Here is a 19,070-nt window from a genome sequence, read left to right as displayed (position 1 = left end):
TTTGCTTTGTGTTTTGTTTTGTTTTTTTTTTTTTTCTTGGCTTTCCTAGTTCACTGGTGAGAACAACTTTTTTTCCCCCAGTTTGTTTTTTTGTTGTATTTTTGTTCTTTTTTACTTTTGTAGAGGGGACAGTAGGGTCTGACCACTCGAACTTTTTTCTATCATCCTTTATTTTGACTGTTTATATGTCTGAAATATGTCTAAACCTTCCTCTTCCACCTAAACCAAATATACCTGACTTAAGGGGCTGGAACCTAAACCTAGATTCAGACCTGAATTCGGGGTAAATGAAACCAAAACTCCAAATCCAAGCTCTCCCCAACATTAGTCTTTTGGCATTTGGTAATAAACATGGGCATGGAGTCCCTTTGTTTTCTGTAATCAGATACTACCAATGACATGGTCACATTGAGGTGTGGGATTGGTCTTTAAAAATAATAAATAAAAATAAAGTAGAACTTCCTGGCCTCTTCTGGCCCCTTGGCCAGTTTACTGAGTCAGAGCTGTGCGTACATGTATACTGGCTAATAAATACTTCATTTGGTGGGGTATAGGTATTGTGATACCAAAAGGTATATTGGGGACAGGGAAAAAGAACATCTTGTGTTGAATATCAGACTCTCAGTCAGCATTTCACAACACATTGGTAGGGGTTTATGTGCATGGGTATTTGGAGACCTTTGTTCTGTGTCCTTCACTAACACTTTACTGAGAGTCTAAAGGTACAGTAAGTGTAGCAGCCTTTGCTCTGTGTTCTGCTATCAGCAACTCTTGCCATCAGTGTTGCTTTTTAGGTCTTGAGTGCTGAGCTGCCTGCCTTGCAGTGATTTTCAGTACGTTTTTTTCCAATTCCTAAGTTTGGCAACAGATCAGTGCCTGTACATGCATGTTTGAGCCATCAATATCTGGAGACAGGCTGCAGGCAAAGACTCTGGAGTGTCAGTCACAAAAGCCTGCAGTGCTTGAAGCTCTGGGTGCTGTGGTCTGGTGACAAAGACAGTACTGAGAGATCTGGGGCTCTCCTTCAAATTACTTCCCTTATCAAACTACCAATTGGCCTTGCATGAACCAAACTCTAAGTTCTGCTTTCAGGAGGTCCTGTTCTCGGTTACTTGTTCTGTGGATGTTTGCTGTGGAAGGAGAGATGATGCTGTGGTGCTACCACAGCATCCTCACCAAGAGGCAGAGCAATCCCTTGCCCTCCTGAGAGCTGGCACCGCTTCCCCTGCAGCGTGTGCATTGGGCTAAGGGGGAGCCAGGCTGTGCTGTGGTGGAATTGTTCCACACTTGGACATCCTAGTACAGCTTATGGCTCAAAAGGTTGCTAATGCCCCGTGGGGTGGGCATTGTACAGTATCTAGTAGCCATGCAAGTGATTAGTTTGTGTCACGTGAGGTGTTTATGCGACAAATCTGGGCTGCCAAGTGTGGAAACTTTAGCTGACCCTTCAGCTCCAACCCATTGAAATAAGATCCGTCATGTCTAGTGCTAATGAAAATACCCCTCCCTTGACAAGCAGACGCTCCCTGGTTATTAAAGTGCTTTTTCAAGTACTTCCCCTGTGCTTTAATCAAGTATTTCTTCAGGGTCTGCCTGTCGCTTCCCGTCCCCCTGCTACCACGGAGTGTCATCTCCCAACTTTCTCTCCTACCCCCAGCTCTGGAGCCACGCACAGTCACTGTCTTGCATGATGACAGTGGCATGCGAGTGACAGGCAGGCTGGGTGGGGGTTGGCTGCTGGTGAGCAAGCCTAGTGACAGGATGGTGTGACTAAGAACCAGCTGGCTAATTAAAGCACAGGAGGAGGAGGAGCAAAGTATTTAAGGGCGCCAGAGAGGGGGAGAGAGGCCTCCACAAATTTCTTGTTATACTTCTGCAGCCAAATGACTGGGCAGCACAGTGAAAGGGTTCCTTAACTCATTAGTGCCTCATATGGGGTGAAATTGAGGGACTAAGAAAATGGCACCATTAACTGAAAAGTCTGAGTCAAGGTAAGGGCACTATGTTTATTCCCAGTTGGTTGAAGCTGGAACTCCTGGAGCTGCTGTGAGCTGAGCTCCCAGGACTTTACGTGGCACTGGCATCTGCTGACATGCAGTGGGTGGGTAGGTCTGTTGGGGCACTACTAACTGATTTTGAAATTGCTTCTTTTGTTTGTGAAGGTATTTCCAGTTGTTGCTTGAGAAGAGAGGGGAGATATCTAAAATGGGCTTGTGCTTACATGGGCTTGTGCTCTGTTTTGGAGGAACGGGCAGGTCCTCACCTCCATACCCAAATTCTTGCATCTTTCTCCTGACTAATTTTATGGGAAAGAGTGGTTGAAAGCAGTTCCTGAGAGCAGATTCCAAGTCTGTTGCTAAAATGAAAGTGAGAATGGATGTGGAAGTCTCAGCAATAGGGAACTTGGTCACCTGAGGCTGGAAGAGTCAGGGAAGCGAGGATGAGGTTTGGTTTCTGGAATGTGACATCCTGCTACTTCTGGAGGTGCTTCAAGTGTCAGACCACTACTTAACCCAGCAGTTTGGTTTTCTCTCAACATTTTCAGTACTGAGCAGAGGAGGAATTGCTGTGTCCCCATTCCAGCATGTTAGGTGGCTTTAGAGGCAGTGCTGTCCAGTGAGGTTAGCCAGCCAGGACTTCAGCCTGGACTCCCTGGCAGGCGTGGCTTTGTTGCCTGGCCTGGGATGTGTGACGGTGACCAGCCTTCTGGGTTTTGCTGGGACCATTTTGTGCCTGATATTCAGGTAGATGAACTGGTTCTGGGGGAATTTTTCCTGAGTAGCAATGCCTCCAGCTTGGCAAAAGCTAAGGAGAATGACCCTGTCTAACTTCTAGTGCACCTCTGACAGGGCTATAGGTGGAAGTGGGGTATGCCCAAGTCCCCTTATGCATAGCCTAAACTTAGCTTTTCCTGTGGTTTCTCGGAGATCATTGCAGTTGTGTTTATATGAGGGCAACTTTCAAACTGGTTTTGCTTATTCTGAAGCCATCGTAAAACACCTGTACAACTGACACACACACACCTTGTTTGCACTGTGCTGGCTCAGTTAATTTCAGATATTGCGTGAAGAGGCTTGAATCTTCCCTCTGTGTGTAATAGGAGTATCAGCTATATGGCTTGCAAGGTGTAGCTTAGTGTTTGTTTGTGCAGAGCTTGAAAACAGCTGGTGCGAGCAGAGGTTGGGAGTAAAAATTGTTCGATATGGGTGCCAGTGTGAGCATTCAATACCAGTGCAACTCTTCTGCCTTACACAACTAGGAATCCCAGAACGTATCTGGGTTTGTATAGGGTGATCTGTAGTATTAAAGTTATCTGCTTTATATGTCTGAGACACACAAGAATCTTTTCTCTACAAACATCTCACAAAAAAATAGGCTAGTGTGGATCTGAACTTTGTGATGCTAGTCAGTCTCTAATTGATATTTCTACTTAATGCAACTTCCACTTATTTACTACTTCACTGTTTGGGAGCATATGACAGCAGTGAAAACAGCCATTGTAGTCTTTACTATACAAAATCATGCAAGAGAAGCTGCTGGATGTTGTTTAGATGATCTAATTAATTGTATTTACAGAATGCCATTCACTGTATTAAATGCGATGTAGTGTATGTGTGCCCCTCCATCCTGTGGTTGGCTGAATAGATCCATTGTTATACATAATTAGGGCTTCTGGAACTTGGGTTTGTTTATTTACAGCAATTGTTCAGCAGAGACACAAGTGGCCCCATATCAGAGGTGTACACAGAGCTGAGCGCAGCACACAGCACCCCAGCTGCACAGAGCGTACAATCGGTCTCAAACCAGATGGAACTCAACCTTCTGTTTCTTCCAGCTGAAGTGTAAAACCAGCATCCTCGTGGCTAGGTGTGGTCACTGCAGATTGCCCAAAAGATTTCCCTTTTGCAGAAAGGTAAATCTGGCACTGAATTAATTTCCCATTATTAACCGTAAATTGCGGTTTCAGTAGTTACATGTGCCCTGCTTGAATTCCTGTGACTCAGTTAAGTGTCCTGAACTGTCCCAGGTTGTGGCAGGCTGTTAAATCATTTGCTGCTTTCCCTCTGGAGCTGGCAATCTGAGAGCTGTGCCCAGAGTTCCCATGCACAGGCTGCACATGAGGTGTTAGCATACTTATCACAGATAAATCTGAGCAGAAAAGCCCATTTCTAATGTTCTCAGATGCCGTGCCTTGAATCTCCTGCTAAAATGAGTACAAGACTTTAAAATATTCCAGATTTTTTTTTTCTGTCTGAATCTGTGATGTACTATGAGCTACTTGGTCATATAGGTGTGACACAAAAGCATTTGTTTCTTTAGTAGGCACAGATGATGCCCAGGCTGCAGCTAATGTCACTGTGATCTCAGCCACAAAATACAAAAAATAAAGGGTGGTCATGGCAGACTCAGGAGGAAGTCGAAGCCCAGCTACAGCGCATTTAAAAACCTATTGTCATAAGAAGAAATGTTTTTGACTGGAAAGCTGCTGATAAGAGCGGTTAACTTATTCAGAGGGAACCAGTGACCCACTGCATGTCAAGTTACTCATTTGTCTCCTCTGTGCCAAACAACCCTCTGGACTGCTGTTTTACAAGCCCTGGATCTGTGGCTGAGCAGAAGGCTGATGGCTCACTCAAGCAGGAGCCACCTTTGAGCCCCAAAACCCTGCAGGTATAAGCCCTCATCACTTAATGAGGGTTCAGCAGCTGATGAAATTTTTCCAGTCTGTTTCTTTACAAGGGAGGTCCCTGTAGACATCAAGTCACTGTCTGAACTAGCACTGATCGTAAAGCTGTGTCTAGTAGGCAGGCCAGAATTAGAGTGGACCAAAGAAGCTGATCTGCATTTTAAACCTTGCCTTTTCAGCTCTTGGGCGTGCCAGCTGTAGGCTTCGCTCTGATTCTGTGATATTAAGCAGAGTTTAGGGTTTGGACTGCCAACCTTTTAAAACCTACTGCTGTTTACTAGATTTTAATGAGCTGGATGACAACATGCAGACCAGTTGCTTTGGAAACATTTGTTTATGGGTTTGTGAAATGAAGGCTCTGAGGTGCGATCTCTTTCTGAAAATGCATGGAGAGGGGAGCACACGTGCTACTGAAACAGAAAAACAATGTTCATGCAAAACAGTGGAGTGCTAGCTGTTTGTAAACTAAATTTAGGCTGCAAGTCAGAAACTTTGTTCCAGCTACAAGAAAGGAGTTGTGGAGGCAGGCCATATTACCAGTTTCAAGCTGGAACTTGAAATGTTCCTGCCCAGGATTGTATGACACAGTTGCCTGCAATAGCATGGGAGTAGGCTTTGATGACCCCGGAGATCCTTTTCTGCCCTGTGTTCCAAAGTGGTGACCTTGAACTCAGTTCAACTCAGGTTGTTGGTAAATTTTGTTTACTCTGAAGTTGGTGACTGGAAGATGACTTGATTCAAAAGCATCTGATTTCTTAAAGCCACATCTCCTGGTTTACATTTCCTATTTGACTTTTCTTATCTATGCAGTGACATGTTACTGCTAAATTGCACAAAACTTGGCACATGCCCCAGATATACCCATTAGGAAGAAAACAAACAAGCACCATATTTAAAAAAAAAAAAAAAAAAAAGACAGCGATACTGCATATGAAATGTGCTATGCTTGTTTATTCCAACAGCTGTAAGTTCAATTATTTATAAGAACACACTATTTCAGCTTGCATTCAGTGCTGCCATTTGTTTCATGTAGCTGAGCCTTTGCTGCTCCTGCTTTGCTGTTTTAACACTTGCTGAGGAGTGTGGGGCGGCTGTGTTGTTCAGAATCAGTATGACTCTTCTGTGTACTGCTTATTCATAGTCCTTTCATGGCATTTATTCTTAGGAGCATAATGTCTTCTGAAGAAATGACAGAATGTTCTTTAACTCTTAAAATAAAAATGACAGCCAACATGTTTCTCTTTTATTTCAGGATAAGAAAATAATGATACTTAGAGATGATTGCATGGGTTAACCTGCAGCTGCCTATTAGATGCTAGTTATTTTCTATTGCCACATTTCACATGACAGAGTGTGAGAGGTGGAGCAGAGATGTACTTTCCAGAGACTTTCTTTAAACAGAACCTCCTGGTAGGAGACACTGGCTGCAGCACAGCCCTTTGCCTTCTTTCCAGCTTTGGGAACCCATGTTGCCAGCACAGCTGGTTGAGCAGAGCATCTGGATCAGAAACACTGGTGACAATGTGAAAAAGGGTCTGAGCCAGGGACTAAAAGACTGAGTGCCATCAGTGATGTACAAAATCTGACGAGTTTTTGTGATTGCCAATCCTCCCTTAAGTCTGAAAGTCTCTCATTTTCCTAAAAGCCTTATCTCATAGATTATTTATAGATAAGATTTTTTTTTTTCCTTTTAAATGCAGCACTAAACTCTCAAAGCTCTTGTACATGGAGAGAAACTTTTGCAAATATAAAAACTCAAAACTGAGAAGCTAACATAGGAGTCTGAGTCTCAGGGATTTAAGGGGCCTGTCTGATAAATCTTGAATGCTTGTGGTTAGCAATTGTTTTTAAATCCTAAGCAAGTCATCAAAGCTATCAGTAACAAGAGTATAAACCAAAGGAAATTACTCTTCCCCACATGTACATTAGACCACCGAAAATAACCACCGCCTGTGACTCTTAGCTGAGATACCAGTGACTTAAGAGCGTGTGTCCTTACTTGGGACTATTAATGAGCTGTTTGTTACCTCTGGCCATTGCAGGGGGAGTACTTGAATGTTTAGAGCATGTGAGATAATCCAGAGACATGTTGCACAGCAGTAGTCACCACTTATCTGCATTCCTCCTAAATAGGGCTCTAAATCCGCTGTGCTGTGTTTCCACACCAAGTAGGGAAGGAGCTGCAGCCTTCGGAGAAATGTGCTGGGGTGAAAGGGAGGAAGGAGCCGTTGAACATCTGCCTAGATGTACGAGGGAACTGGCAAGGAGCTGGTGGACATTAAGTACAGACACTGGCATCTTCAGGACTACAGTCGCTGGCATATGCCCTTAGGAATTCATTACCTTTCATTGTGTTTTGAATGTTTGCAGCTTTGAAACCGTTGTTGCTACATCTGTCATATTTCAGGAAAGGCATGAAAGCCTGGCAAGGAGACAGGGGACTGCTGGTTACGTCAGGGAGCTGGAAGGAGATACTTGGGTGATTTTGTGTGTGTGTGGTTTGGTTTTTGTTTTGTGTGATCTGGCAGTACCAGTTTTCAGTTTAAGACTGACACGAGGGATCTGTTTCTGGTTCCTTTTGAATGGCTCGGTTACGAGGTGTGGGTGAGCATACTGCCCATGTCTATGGGACTGGCTTGGCTGTGTCTACAGGAAGTTCTCTAGAGCAATTGGGAGCAGCACATGCTTCCAGATCCATCCCTTTTGCAGCCCGTGGGCAGGTTGTCTGGCTAACCTGGCAGAGATGCTTTGCCCAAGGATGCACCACCCAAATACTCGCAGAGCACTGACCTTGTGTGTACGTCCCCAGGTGCTAGAGGGCAGCACTTTGTGGGGGCCATGGAGCCAGATGTGCTCTGTCTGAACCATATGTCTGGTCCCAAGAGCGGCCTTAGGCTACTCCATAAAATACAACGTGGATGTAACAGCACTTCAGTGTGTGGTTTAGGTTAAGCTTGTGGGAGACAAGTAGGAATAACTCCGTGTCCTGATGCAAAAATGCACTGAGGCATGTTCTCAACTTCAAACATGCACCATAATTTCTTCAATCTAAACAGCAGGTATTTCTACCTGTGTGCAGTGAATCTGCACAAAGAACTGCAAGTGACCTAAATCAACTTTAAAATCAACTTTAAAACTGAACCTCTGGAGTTACAGGAGTTGAAGCACTCTGGATTGCTTATGGTACTCCCCAGCCCTCTGAATCCATTCTTTGTATGGGAACCTGTGTTAAGTGTGCACTCACTGGAGTGCTTGAGCAATGCTGATTGGTTTCACAGTTAATGAACACTGAATGCTTGTTATTTTAATTGAATTCTGAAATCACTAGCAAGCATGGGGATATGTAGAAAAATCATTTTTCTGCATCTAGTACCAATGAGTTTGTACACCTTCATTTAATTTTAGAAAGCTTATTTCTTTAAATGCAACTTTATTTTTAATCTCAGATCACTTTTTATGAGAAAGTAGTTTGTTCTTCTAAGGTGAAATAATTGAGGTTTATAGGTGTGGGGTTTTTTGGCCTCTCCTCAGTCTCCTTCAGTCTCCTCTGCTCTAGGCCGAACAAGCGAAGTGACTTCAACCACTTCGCATACATTTTGCTCTCTAGATCCTTCACCATCCTTGTAGCCCTTATTTTGACACTGACTGATAATTTTATACTGCGGTGCCCAAAACTGCACACAGTGCTCCAGGTGAGGTTGCACCAGGACAATCACTTCCCTCAGCCAGCTGGCTGTGCTGTGCCTGCTGTACCCAGCATATGGTTGGTAGAAACCAAAGACAGATCCTGTATTGGCAGACGAAGTAGGGCAGCGGGCCTTTAAGTTTCTGTTCAGGTGGTTTGAGACTGTACCCCCTGAACCCACACTGTGTTCCGGTGGGATCAGCTTCAAGTTGGCTGTGTCTTGCTGAGCCTTCCCTGGCCCACAATATATATCTTATGTGGATATTTTAATGAATAAAATAATTCAGTGTTGGTAGCTCTTCCTAGAGTGACGTGCCTGGAGCCCAGGTGTTGGCTAGTTTTACAGACTAGTCCGTTACTATATCTGTTTGTTTAATTTTCTTTCCTTTTTGAGTATCTGTTGAACATGCTCATTATACTCTGGCTGATACAAAATGAATACTGGATAAGAATGGGGGGATTTCAGGCAAAAGGGCAAATTTACTTCCCTGAAGACAATTTCTATCTCTTACAATGTTGTATTGTTGATTCCAGTTCTAGTAACAGGAAAACAAGTATCTCCGATTCTCTTCTTCAGCTTCTTAGCAGCTTGGAAGGAGAGAAGGTGGGGAAGGTGTTGTATCCCCTTTCTCCCATGTTTCACAGATTAGTGTCTTTTGGTTATGCACGATTGCACGGCTTGTGATACCTACTCCTATTCATGCCCTGGGATGCATTTAACTACCTGGAGTCACTCTTGCTCTCTTTAGTGCTTTTTTTTTTTTTTTGAAGTCAAAATGAAAGGGTCTCTAGGACCTTTAGAGAGTTAAGACATCCTGGCAAACATAGACATGTTTTGTAGACATGCTGTTCTTTCACTGTCGAGACTAACATCAACAGTGTGATGCTGTGAAAGCTGTTAGGCTGCACACATCAAATCCTGCTTGGAGTGGGTACTGGGTAAGAATAGGCTCCACAGTTGTCCCCTGTAGTTTCTCAGGACTGAAAATTGACTTTTCCAGTCCCAGGCTGATAGTTTTTCCTCTCGGGTTGGTGATTTCATTGCCTTTGGTTCCAGGAGGATTAAAGCTTCTAATTTTAAGTTTCACGTACTGGAGTTTGTTCCTAAAGATACCAGTAGCACTGCAGGACTGGAAATGGTTAGCACAGAAGTTAATATGCATTTCTACAAATGTTTCTTCTTCACTGTAACATCTTCCAGAGGAGTGGCTGACTTTGATATGAGCAGCAGATTGTCTTGAAATCTGGCAGTGGCCTAAGCTGAGGGTTTTAGCTTAAAGATGGTCTCACTATGATTTTTTTTTCTCCCTGAAAGTGATACACTTCATATGTTAGAAGCTAACCAGACTTGTAATTTTCCATATATAGACTTATGCTTTAATCAGTATCTCATGATTTGGTGTTGAGGATTCACTTTAAGGTTTGAAAGTAGTGCCTCTAATTGGGTGGAAATACTCATCAGTTTCTGATGATTATGAATAAAAATTGTAACTGCTGACTGACATAAATTCGTTTGGGTTCTGAACTAAATTTCTTGATGAAACTACAATTCTTACCTTGACTTTTGTAATGATTGTTCAGCATCATATCTACTACTGCCTGGGCAGGCATGAAAGAAATTAACCATTCTGTCTTTCACTTTAAACAGAGATAAACAAAATCCAGAAGTGAAAAGGGCAAGTCCCTCTGCCACAATGAGCTCTGGTAAGTCTGTTATTTTCTATTTGCAATCATTAGCCTACCTCTTTATATTCTTTTATTCCTCTTCTGTATCTTGGCAGGCAAAGCCCTGGCATCACAGAATGGTTTGGATTGGAATGGACCTTATAGACCATCTAGTTCCAACCACCTTGCCTCAGGCAGGGATGCCACCCACTAGGTCAGGTTGTCCAGGGCCCTATCCAACCTGGCCTCAAACACCTCCAGGGATGGGGCATCCACAACATCTCTGGGCAACCTGTTCTAGTGCCTTACCGCCTGTGGAGTAAAGGATTTGCTACTAACATCTAATCTAAATCTCCCCTCTTTTAAGTTAAAAGCTGGTACCCCATGTCCTATCACTACACTCCCTGATAAAGAGTCCCTCTCCAGCTTTATTGTAAACCCTCTTCAGGTACTGCAAGGCTACTATAAGGTCTCCCTGAAGCTTTTTCTTTGCCATGCTGAACAACACCAGCTCTCTCAGCCCTTTCTCATAAGAGAGGTGCTGCAGCTCTCTGAGGAAAATCTCAGGGAACCTAACTATTGGAGAAAGAATGGGGTGGCTTCTTAATAAATAGTGTCCTGGATTGACCTTTGCTGTGTTAATTTGGCTTATAAAGCTCAAATAACTAGAAATATTTTGAGACAAGGTAGGTCCCTTCAGCTTCTTTTACTTTGTAATACAAGATTAGAATTCAAAATTATTGTGACTACTTGAAAAAATAAAAGATCTGAAAGAATTGGGTATGTTTTAGTAGTGGTGAATGCAAAATTTGACATCTGGACAAGAAAAATCAGCTGCTCAAACAAAAACAAGGGAAGAGGAAATGGGGCTATTTGGCAAGAGTAAAACTGCTGGGCTTGTCTAGGTAACAGGCAAGCCACAGTGAAAAACTAAAGCAGACACCATACTGAAATGCCATATGTAGGACCCATGGAATAATATTCTCGACTGATTTTAGCACTTTATCATGTTTCAGCGGGGGTATCATGTCCAACGTTTAGCACCACATTTTGATAAAAACATGAACCATTTGGAGACAGCCTAGAGGAATTATAGAAAACTAATCAGAAGTCTGAAAAACACGATCTGGGAATTTGAATTAAAAGTTGCTAAGACTTACAGCTTGTAAAACACTGGAGTAGACTGCTGTAGGGTAATACCATAAGTTGGTAAGAACTGTTTAGCCAAATGTTTGTCAGCAATGACAGAGGTAGAGTTGTTTCTGCCGTGGGTCAGGAATAGAGCATTAGATGACTTTTGCAGGTTCTTTCCAGCATTGTCTTCTGTGTTTCTCTGAATTCACAAAAGCCAGTTTTATTCATGTCAGCTGAGGACCCTGCAGGCTCACATCTCTCTTTTTCCATAGAGAACATTGTGATCTTTATATTGGCCCTGAGTTCAGCAAATGTTTTCTCATTAAGCTGGATTTCACATTAAATTTCCTTCAAATCTCATATTTGAAGTGGTGCAAAAGAGTTATCCCATCAGCTTTAAGAAGCAAGGCTTCAGTGTGAAAGATACTTGTAGCAAAAGGTGGCCGTTCTCCTCGTTCCCCTTGGGCCCCAAAGTCAGTAGTTATTGGGAAATTGCAAAGCAGTCCGGAGTGCCATAATGCAGCATGCAGCTTGAGTACTGGGGATTGCGGGCCAGCTCCATTATCTTTGGGTTTCTACACACATCTGGCTGATGCAATAGTGAAGAGTATTTGCTTTTTCTGTGCTAGAATGTGCATGTCCCATTCAGAGCTGGAACACCACTGAGCTGGGTGCAATGTGCACGTATAGAGAGAGTCCCCGTTTAAAAGAGGCTGCAGTCCAAGTAGGCGAAGAGGAAGGCAAAACAGAGCTGTCATCCGAGGGAGATCTGTCTCCAAGCAACATCTCCTGAGACAGTAGGAATAATTCCTAGCTCCTGAATCAATAGCTCTGACCCATGGCATAGTCCGATGTTAAATTCAGTTGCAAATACTTTAACCCAGAAATAATCTGTTTCTTTGTTTGTCTTGCAGAACACAAAGAAATTGATGTTGCAAAAACTGTTGTGAATGGGCTTAGCAGCAATGGACAGGAAAAAGGTGGGTTAAGAGCTTCAGACGCACCTCTGCAGCTCCCCCTGCATGTCAACTGAGTGATGTGGTTGACTTCCTGGGCATTCGCTGCAGCAGGGGTTTCCAAATTTAGTTTGCCTGGCGACTGATACAAGAAAGGCTTTGTTCTGCAGCATGCCAGCAGCATTTTTTAGCTGAACAAGTGTTCTTTGTCTCTTAAGTAACAAAAGGTGGCAGGCTAGATTTGCATCTTTGTATATTTCCAGTGCTGTTTTGAAGAAATATGTGCACTGCTTGTGTTAATTGTCACCACCTGAGAATCCATATTTCAGTGTGTTTAGACAGCATGGATTTTCAGATACCTATGTATGAATCCTGTTCGTTTCAGAGGGAGGTGAAGGTTTGAGCCCAGGATTAAAGAGCTGGAACTAACTCTTTAGGTAATAAAGTGATAAAGAAATCTGTCATTAGCAACAAGGATTTTAAATCCCAGCTTACCTGAACAAACTGGTCATCACGTTAATGTCAACAGGTCTGAAGCGTGCTTTACAGCATTCGATATTATATAGCGATGGTGTGTGTTTTGGCACAGTGGAAGTATACGAGTGTATGGGTTGGTTGTCTGCAGGGTTCATTTCCTTTCTTTTCCTTTGATGCCTTTGTATAGTGGTTAGTATTATGACTGCTTTGTAGATGGCTGAATTCCATCAGTTACTGAGCAGAACAGAATTAAGGTTTTTCCCTAAACTGTAGACTGTTTGGAGTTGGGATTTATTGTTTTCACAGGATTTGCAGTGCTCAGGGAGAAGCTTGGAGAACAGGGTTCGATTTGGGTTCCTTTTTTTAATACAAGTGGATTTAAAACCATCTCATCAAATAAAAATAATTTTATCTGGAGTTAGAAAAAACTCTTATCAAGCTCTTCTTATATCCTCTTGCTTGAAATCCCTTTGCCAGGTTGAAATCTCTGCTTTCCAGTTTAGCCTGGGACTAGAAAGATCCCACCAAGAGGGGGTATAGACGCCATCCTGATGTCCATGCCTCCCTCAAAGTGGCCCAGCACTGAGAATTGGTGTGTTAAATATTAGTAATGTAGTTCTTGCTCCTGATTTTGCCGGCCTGAAGGAGGTGGAAAGAAGGGAAGCACCTGGCATTTTCCTGTCAATACTTGCAGAAAACTAGCAGGTTTTAAAGGAGAAAATCCTGGCTCTACAGAAATCAACAGTACAATTCATTACTCTTGTGGAACTGTGACTTAAAAGGTGTTTATCTTGGCAGGTCTCGTTAAGCTTTACCAATGAGTAGGGTGTTTTTTTGTTGTCGTTTCTAATAGTTCTACATTAGTAGCAATGAAGAGTTGGAGAGGAAGTAGCAGGTATTCTGGAGAGTTTTGCAACAATTGCTAGCACTTTGCACAGTGTAATATGGTTTCCCCCTGTGTTACTATGCCTGGCGCAATTAGTATGCAAAATGATGAAGTGCAGTAGAAATTTTTAATTCTTAAACTGATATTTTTTTCTGAACTGGGTTTTTGATGCTGCACTCTGTCATGAGACTGTTTTCAGGATTATTTCATGTTTCTCTACTCTCTGTTGAACTTGTAAAGCACGTGACATAAAATCCAGAATTCATGTAATGCACTAGTTTAATTATCCACTCTGAACTTCTCAATCTGTGTTTTTTTCACTTTAACTGAGCCGTTTTAACATTGACTTAATATTTTTATTGTTTTGCATGTAGTGTGTCTCAGCAAAATGATTACACTAAAAGTTTTTGATGGCTTCTAAAAACTAATGCTTCCAGATTCTCATCCCCTGCAGCGCAGTGGCAGTCAGCAGTTAGTCGATTCAGTAAGCAGTTCTGCACACTGCATAAAATAGACACGTCCTGAATTAGGACAAGCGAAGGGATATTTTTAACGGTTGCATCAGTGCTCTCTGGACTGCTTTTGTATTTGAAATTTCCTGCTATTGTGTCTCCAAGTACATTAGAAATTTTTGTGGCATGCTTCCCAAACTCTGTTCTTCCCTTTTGGATGTGCCATTTACACTTTTGTGTTTGCAGCTGTTGATGTCCCTTTATATACACGCTCTATTTCTGCCGTTAAAATAATCCCTGTGAAGAAAGTGAAAACTTCTCCTCACCTAGTGCTGCCTACAGGTATCTTCTCCCCACCCTGGCCTTCCCTGCCCCACCCCGCATTAGTTGGCCATCCATCATCTTTCTTTCTCTCTGTCTGTCTCCTTCTCTCTCTCTTTCTCTGCTTCACCCACATGCTTTGGCTAGTTTTCAGCTTCATCCTTCTCACTGTTTCCAGAGCTGTGGATTTCATGAGTAGGTAATAAAGTTAGCTCCTGACGGCACCATGCACTGTTCTCAATTATGCTGCTCCTCTGCAGACATAATTGTGTCTACTTGAATCTGGGATCGTAGTAAGCTCTTCTACTAATGCTTGGTTATGAATGATACTGTTAGTACAGCCTCATTGTGAAACGAGCTCCTGATGAATCAAAGAATATTTCCTGCCTATCTTTTAGTTTTTATGAAAGTAAACAGACATCTGTGCGCACGCTGACTTTATCCATGTAAAGAATCTGTAAATAAGGATGTCAGGCTCTGTTATACCCCCCACCCCCAAGCACATGTTTTCCTGCTAAAAGTACAAAATTATTTTTGTACTCTGCTGGATTTGGACAGTCGTGCTAGGTTAGCTGATACTGCTTGTCTCTTCTGATCTGCCACACATGTTTTGCTGTACGAAGTACAGGGCTGATGTCTTCGTGTTTGTTAACATCTGGTGGACTCCTGTAATGAGAGATCTGGATATTTGTTTTATTTTTCACCTAAATTGTGAGGGAATTCAACATCTTAGCTGTTTGTCTTCCTTTCCCAAAATGAAATAGTCTGACAACTTTATTTTCAACCCTTTTTAAAACACCCTGATTTTTTTGAGTTCAGACTTTTTTTTTCCCCCCAACTCTTACTGCTTTGATTTGTACTACATCTATAATTTGTTATATTATAGTGAAGTGCTTTGGTAGTATCCCATGAGAATTTCTATTAAATTGATTGGTTTCTTAATATTTCTATTTTGTTGAGTCACTGTTTTCAAACACAACTTCTAGTGGAAAATTCTCAGCAGATTACATCAATATCTGGATTTTTGAAAACTCAAAGTTCAGGGATGGTCAGATCTGATGAAAGAAATCCAGTCCCATCTCTTATTTTTTTTTATGGTAAGCTTAAGAGACTAGCTAGTGAATGTTTTTCTTCACACCATGGTAGACCTTGTAAAAGTGTTGTTTTATGGACCCTGAAGGTTAGAACTATGCATTTGAGTGTTCACTAATCAGTGATGATTTGACTATTGTTTATCCAGTTATCTCCGGAAGAATAATGAGCAGCAATATACTATTGCTGTTAATAATAGTGGCCAAGATCATACCTGACACCTCACCAAATCACAATGTATGTGCAATATTTGTTGCAAAACAGCCCAGCAAATGTGATAAAAGAAGCCTGATACAAACAAGGAGAGTGTGCAGCATTAACCAAACAAGCAAAATAGTGGAGTCAGAGCACAGGGGAGAGCTTCAGGATCCAGCTGTAGTTCAGTGCTGGTTTTTGGATGTGGGCCTCAGTCCCTTGTGCAAGCTGCTGGTATTTGCTGTACAGCACAGGTGAAGTCTTCCATGTCCTGCTAAAACATCTCTCCTCAATCTCTGCGGAGGGGTCAGTCCCAACATTTTTTTGTATTGTCGAGGGTCCTGCCACCCGAAACTTAGTATCTAAATGGAGTACAGAAATGACAAGAGGAGTCAGGCACAGAGCACTTACTGTTTTTTTTCCTGGACTAATAGTCCATGGTCAATTCCAGGGCCCTTTTCCTCCAATATAATGGGGACACTTCTATTTTGTGGTGAGCTCTAGGTGTTTTTCTCTCTCTCTCCAGCGCATGTGAAGGGTATATAGGGGAAGAATATAGAACAACGGCAACCCTTTACTCTGTGGATGTCTGAATAAGGTGTGGTGACTCCCAGCAATATATCTATGCCTCAAAGTACTCTTGAAACTGGATTCACAGAGCTTAAACCTTGGTACTCTGGTTTGAACATGAGTCCAAAGAGTCCCGAGGCTGCGTGTTGTGCTGTGTGGATGTGAATTGTAGACAGAAATAGTGTCCTGTACAAGAGTATTTCCTAACCTTGTTCTGCATCCAGTTCTTTAGGACTTTTTCAGAAAGGATAGCTTCGGGTAGCAGATTTACGTGTAGGACTACAGGAAAAGTGGATTAAGTAGGGAATCAGGATATTTTCTATCAGTACAGCCTTTATTTAATTTGCAACATTGAGGCAGCCTCTAGAGGGGCAAAACTATCCACACAGATGTATTAAATGCTTCTCGGTCAGAGAAGTCACTTTCTATTTCAACAGCCACGTGGGTGACCTTAAAGCGTGGTCGGGTGTGTGGTATGAGGCTGAAGTTGGCATACTTCAGCAGCATTTGCTAAGTGCGGATCCGCTACCTGAAACTGCTTTTTGAGGAAGCCCTAAAGCATTGGAAGCCCAAGTAAAAGCCTTCACCATGGTGATTTCGGTGTCAGTCTTTTCCCTTACTGCTCTTGTCCACCTCTGCTCTTGGTGTTTCATTACGTTGTGGCAGTGTTCTGCAACCGTGGCAGAGGTGTTGTCATGGTCTGTAGGCACAATGTGGATGTAGTTGGGCACTGTCTTACTGATGTCAGCCAGGCGATGCAGTTTTGCAGTAAACATAAGCTGTTGTTTGGGCAGCAAGCAGCAGCTTTTGCCCCCTCTATCCAGTCTGGAGGCATAACTGTCACTATAATAATACTTCCTAAAGGGCAACTGCATTGCTCCCGGGGCATAGGGAGCTTAATCCTCACCCCGTAAAGCTAAAAATCATCATGTTGTCACTTGTGCAACACAGCACATCCTCAGAACACCTTCAGGCTCCCTGTGCATTGTCATGGTAGGACAAGCACTTCTGTTTAGGTAGGTCAAAATGAGAAGTCTGGCAGCTGCAGGGGCAGTAATAGTGCATAAGAAAGGGAGGTGATGTGTTTTGCTATGGAAGTAGCTTGGGTAAGTAAGAGTCTCTTTAGGCTTATTGTTTCTACAGATATGTTAGAGGAAACAACTCTCTGGAAAGGTTTTTAAATAAGGGTAAGAAGATAACAAACTTGAACTTCAAGGATAATGAATAGGATGACAGGGAAAAAACCCAAACCATGGACTGAAATGCACAAGGGTAAGCGTGCGCTGAAGCTGTGCTGAATCAGGCCTTAGCCAGAAAGCTGGCATGACCTGGTGTTGTGCTCCACCGGGTGATCTAAGCAGGTATGTTAAATCTCCTACTTTAGTGATTTGGGTTCCCGTGTCAAAAAGGTGCAATACTACCATGAAATGGGAGGAGATGGCAAGGACGTAGCTTGCATTGTCCTGCCGTTAGATTGTATTTGGCATAGTTGCAAGATTTTGTCCTCCAGTAGGCCTAAGAGTTTTTCAGTCCAGCACAAAAGGAATTTTTAAGGCCTTAGCATGAAAATCCCGTTGCTTTATACCACTGTGACATCCCTACAGAACCTACAGAAAAGTCTTGGGTATAATTGTGTCCTGCTAATTCATGCAAAGCAGACCAAATAAAGCAAGTGGACTCATGAAATTTGGTTCAAACACTCATGCTTTTTTTCCTCCTCTCTTAGCTCTGTTACACTGACTCAGAACTTTTTCTACATTCATCAGTTACTTGAATACAAAACTGCTTTGATTTCTCAATGCTTTAAATCCAGAGCTAATCTTCATCAACATAAACATTACTAGATCAATTCACCCAAAGACAGCCATGCTAAAAATACTCCATAGAGCTCTGATGGCTTCTAATAGCTTTCATCTAATATCTCTTTCAATGTGTCTCCTCTGGGCCTGTGCATTTCCTGTAGAAATGGATCCCACTAGAGTCTGCAGTGGAAAAGGAGCTGTGACCCTCCGGGCATCTCCAGCCTACGAAGAGAATCAGAATCTCTCTTCACCGTGTCCTCAGGATGCTGAGCAACCTGAAAGTAAGTGTAGTGGGTGCGAGGTTAACTGGAATATGTTACCTCATGGTAAGCTCATATGAGGTCAGTCCAGAGTCCTGGGGAGGTGTTGTTGTTTAACTTTTAAACTAAGACTTAAAGCCCCAGATCCTGTACCAGAGTCAGAAACCTCTTGTAAGACCCAGACCAGCAGAGGGAGATGAAGTCCTGCTGTCTCCTAGAACAGGTTTCATGACCACTCACTCTTTGTCTGTAGATTGCTTACAGCTCCCTTTCGCTGTCAGGAGCAGCAAAAAATCTCAGCTGGTTGTTATTCTTTAGTTCTGTTTTCCTGGCAGGCTCCTATCCACCTCCTTTTATCCCAAGCCAAGGTGGACCAGAAAGAGGCCGGGTGGTGCTGCTGCCACCACGGCATTCACTTGGGTTGTCAAGGCAGCAGGGATGGCATCCCAGACAGGCAGTGTCGCCACAGAGTTCTGCCATCGTTCAATAGCAGATGTGTAATTACTTAATTGTAGGAGACAGGCAAAGCATAATAAACCTGTCCAGTGTCGTGGGTCTGGCAGAGAGGATGAACTCCCAAAGGCAAGATGCTGTTAAGGGGAAAGAGGGGGGTCAAACTTGCTCCTGAAAGCAAAACACACATCATTTCTGGATGCATTGTTGTAGGAAGGGTGATTCCATTAATTCCAGCCTCAATGTGCCACTTTCTGCTCTGTCTTCTCCTCCCCCTTCTGCTCCACCTATGACCTCCCCTCTTTTCATGCTTGCCATTCCCTATTTCTTCATTCCTGCCCCCCACCATTGCCTCACTCCTTTCTGCTGATGGCTTCATAAATTTCCTGCAGCCTGAATGGCAATGAGCCTATTACTATGGAAATGAGATCATTA

General features: G+C 42.9%; 1 protein-coding gene across 50 annotated transcripts in view; it reads left to right on the top strand.

The window, feature by feature from the left end:
• SORBS1 (sorbin and SH3 domain containing 1) overlaps nt 1–19,070 on the top strand; it is a 164,630-nt gene that overhangs the window by 87,315 nt on the left and 58,245 nt on the right. For 35 of the 50 annotated variants that reach the window (XM_082764889.1, XM_082764884.1, XM_082764893.1 and 32 more), the window contains exons 1-5: nt 1,845–1,991; nt 10,021–10,076; nt 12,086–12,151; nt 14,189–14,284; nt 18,084–18,203. In XM_082764889.1, the coding sequence (XP_082621015.1) occupies nt 1,960–1,991; nt 10,021–10,076; nt 12,086–12,151; nt 14,189–14,284; nt 18,084–18,203 (370 nt within the window). In that variant the 5' untranslated portion in view covers nt 1,845–1,959. Of the gene's footprint in view, nt 1–1,844; nt 1,992–10,020; nt 10,077–12,085; nt 12,152–14,188; nt 14,285–18,083; nt 18,204–19,070 lie in introns of those variants that run through there. The other 15 variants (XM_082764907.1, XM_082764906.1, XM_082764902.1 and 12 more) reach the window with 5 other exon arrangements.

Source organism: Aythya marila (assembly GCF_965140915.1).
Source record: "Aythya marila genome assembly, chromosome: 7".
Classification (NCBI taxonomy): Eukaryota; Metazoa; Chordata; class Aves; order Anseriformes; family Anatidae; genus Aythya; species Aythya marila.
This window is presented reverse-complemented; position numbering and strand designations above follow the sequence as displayed.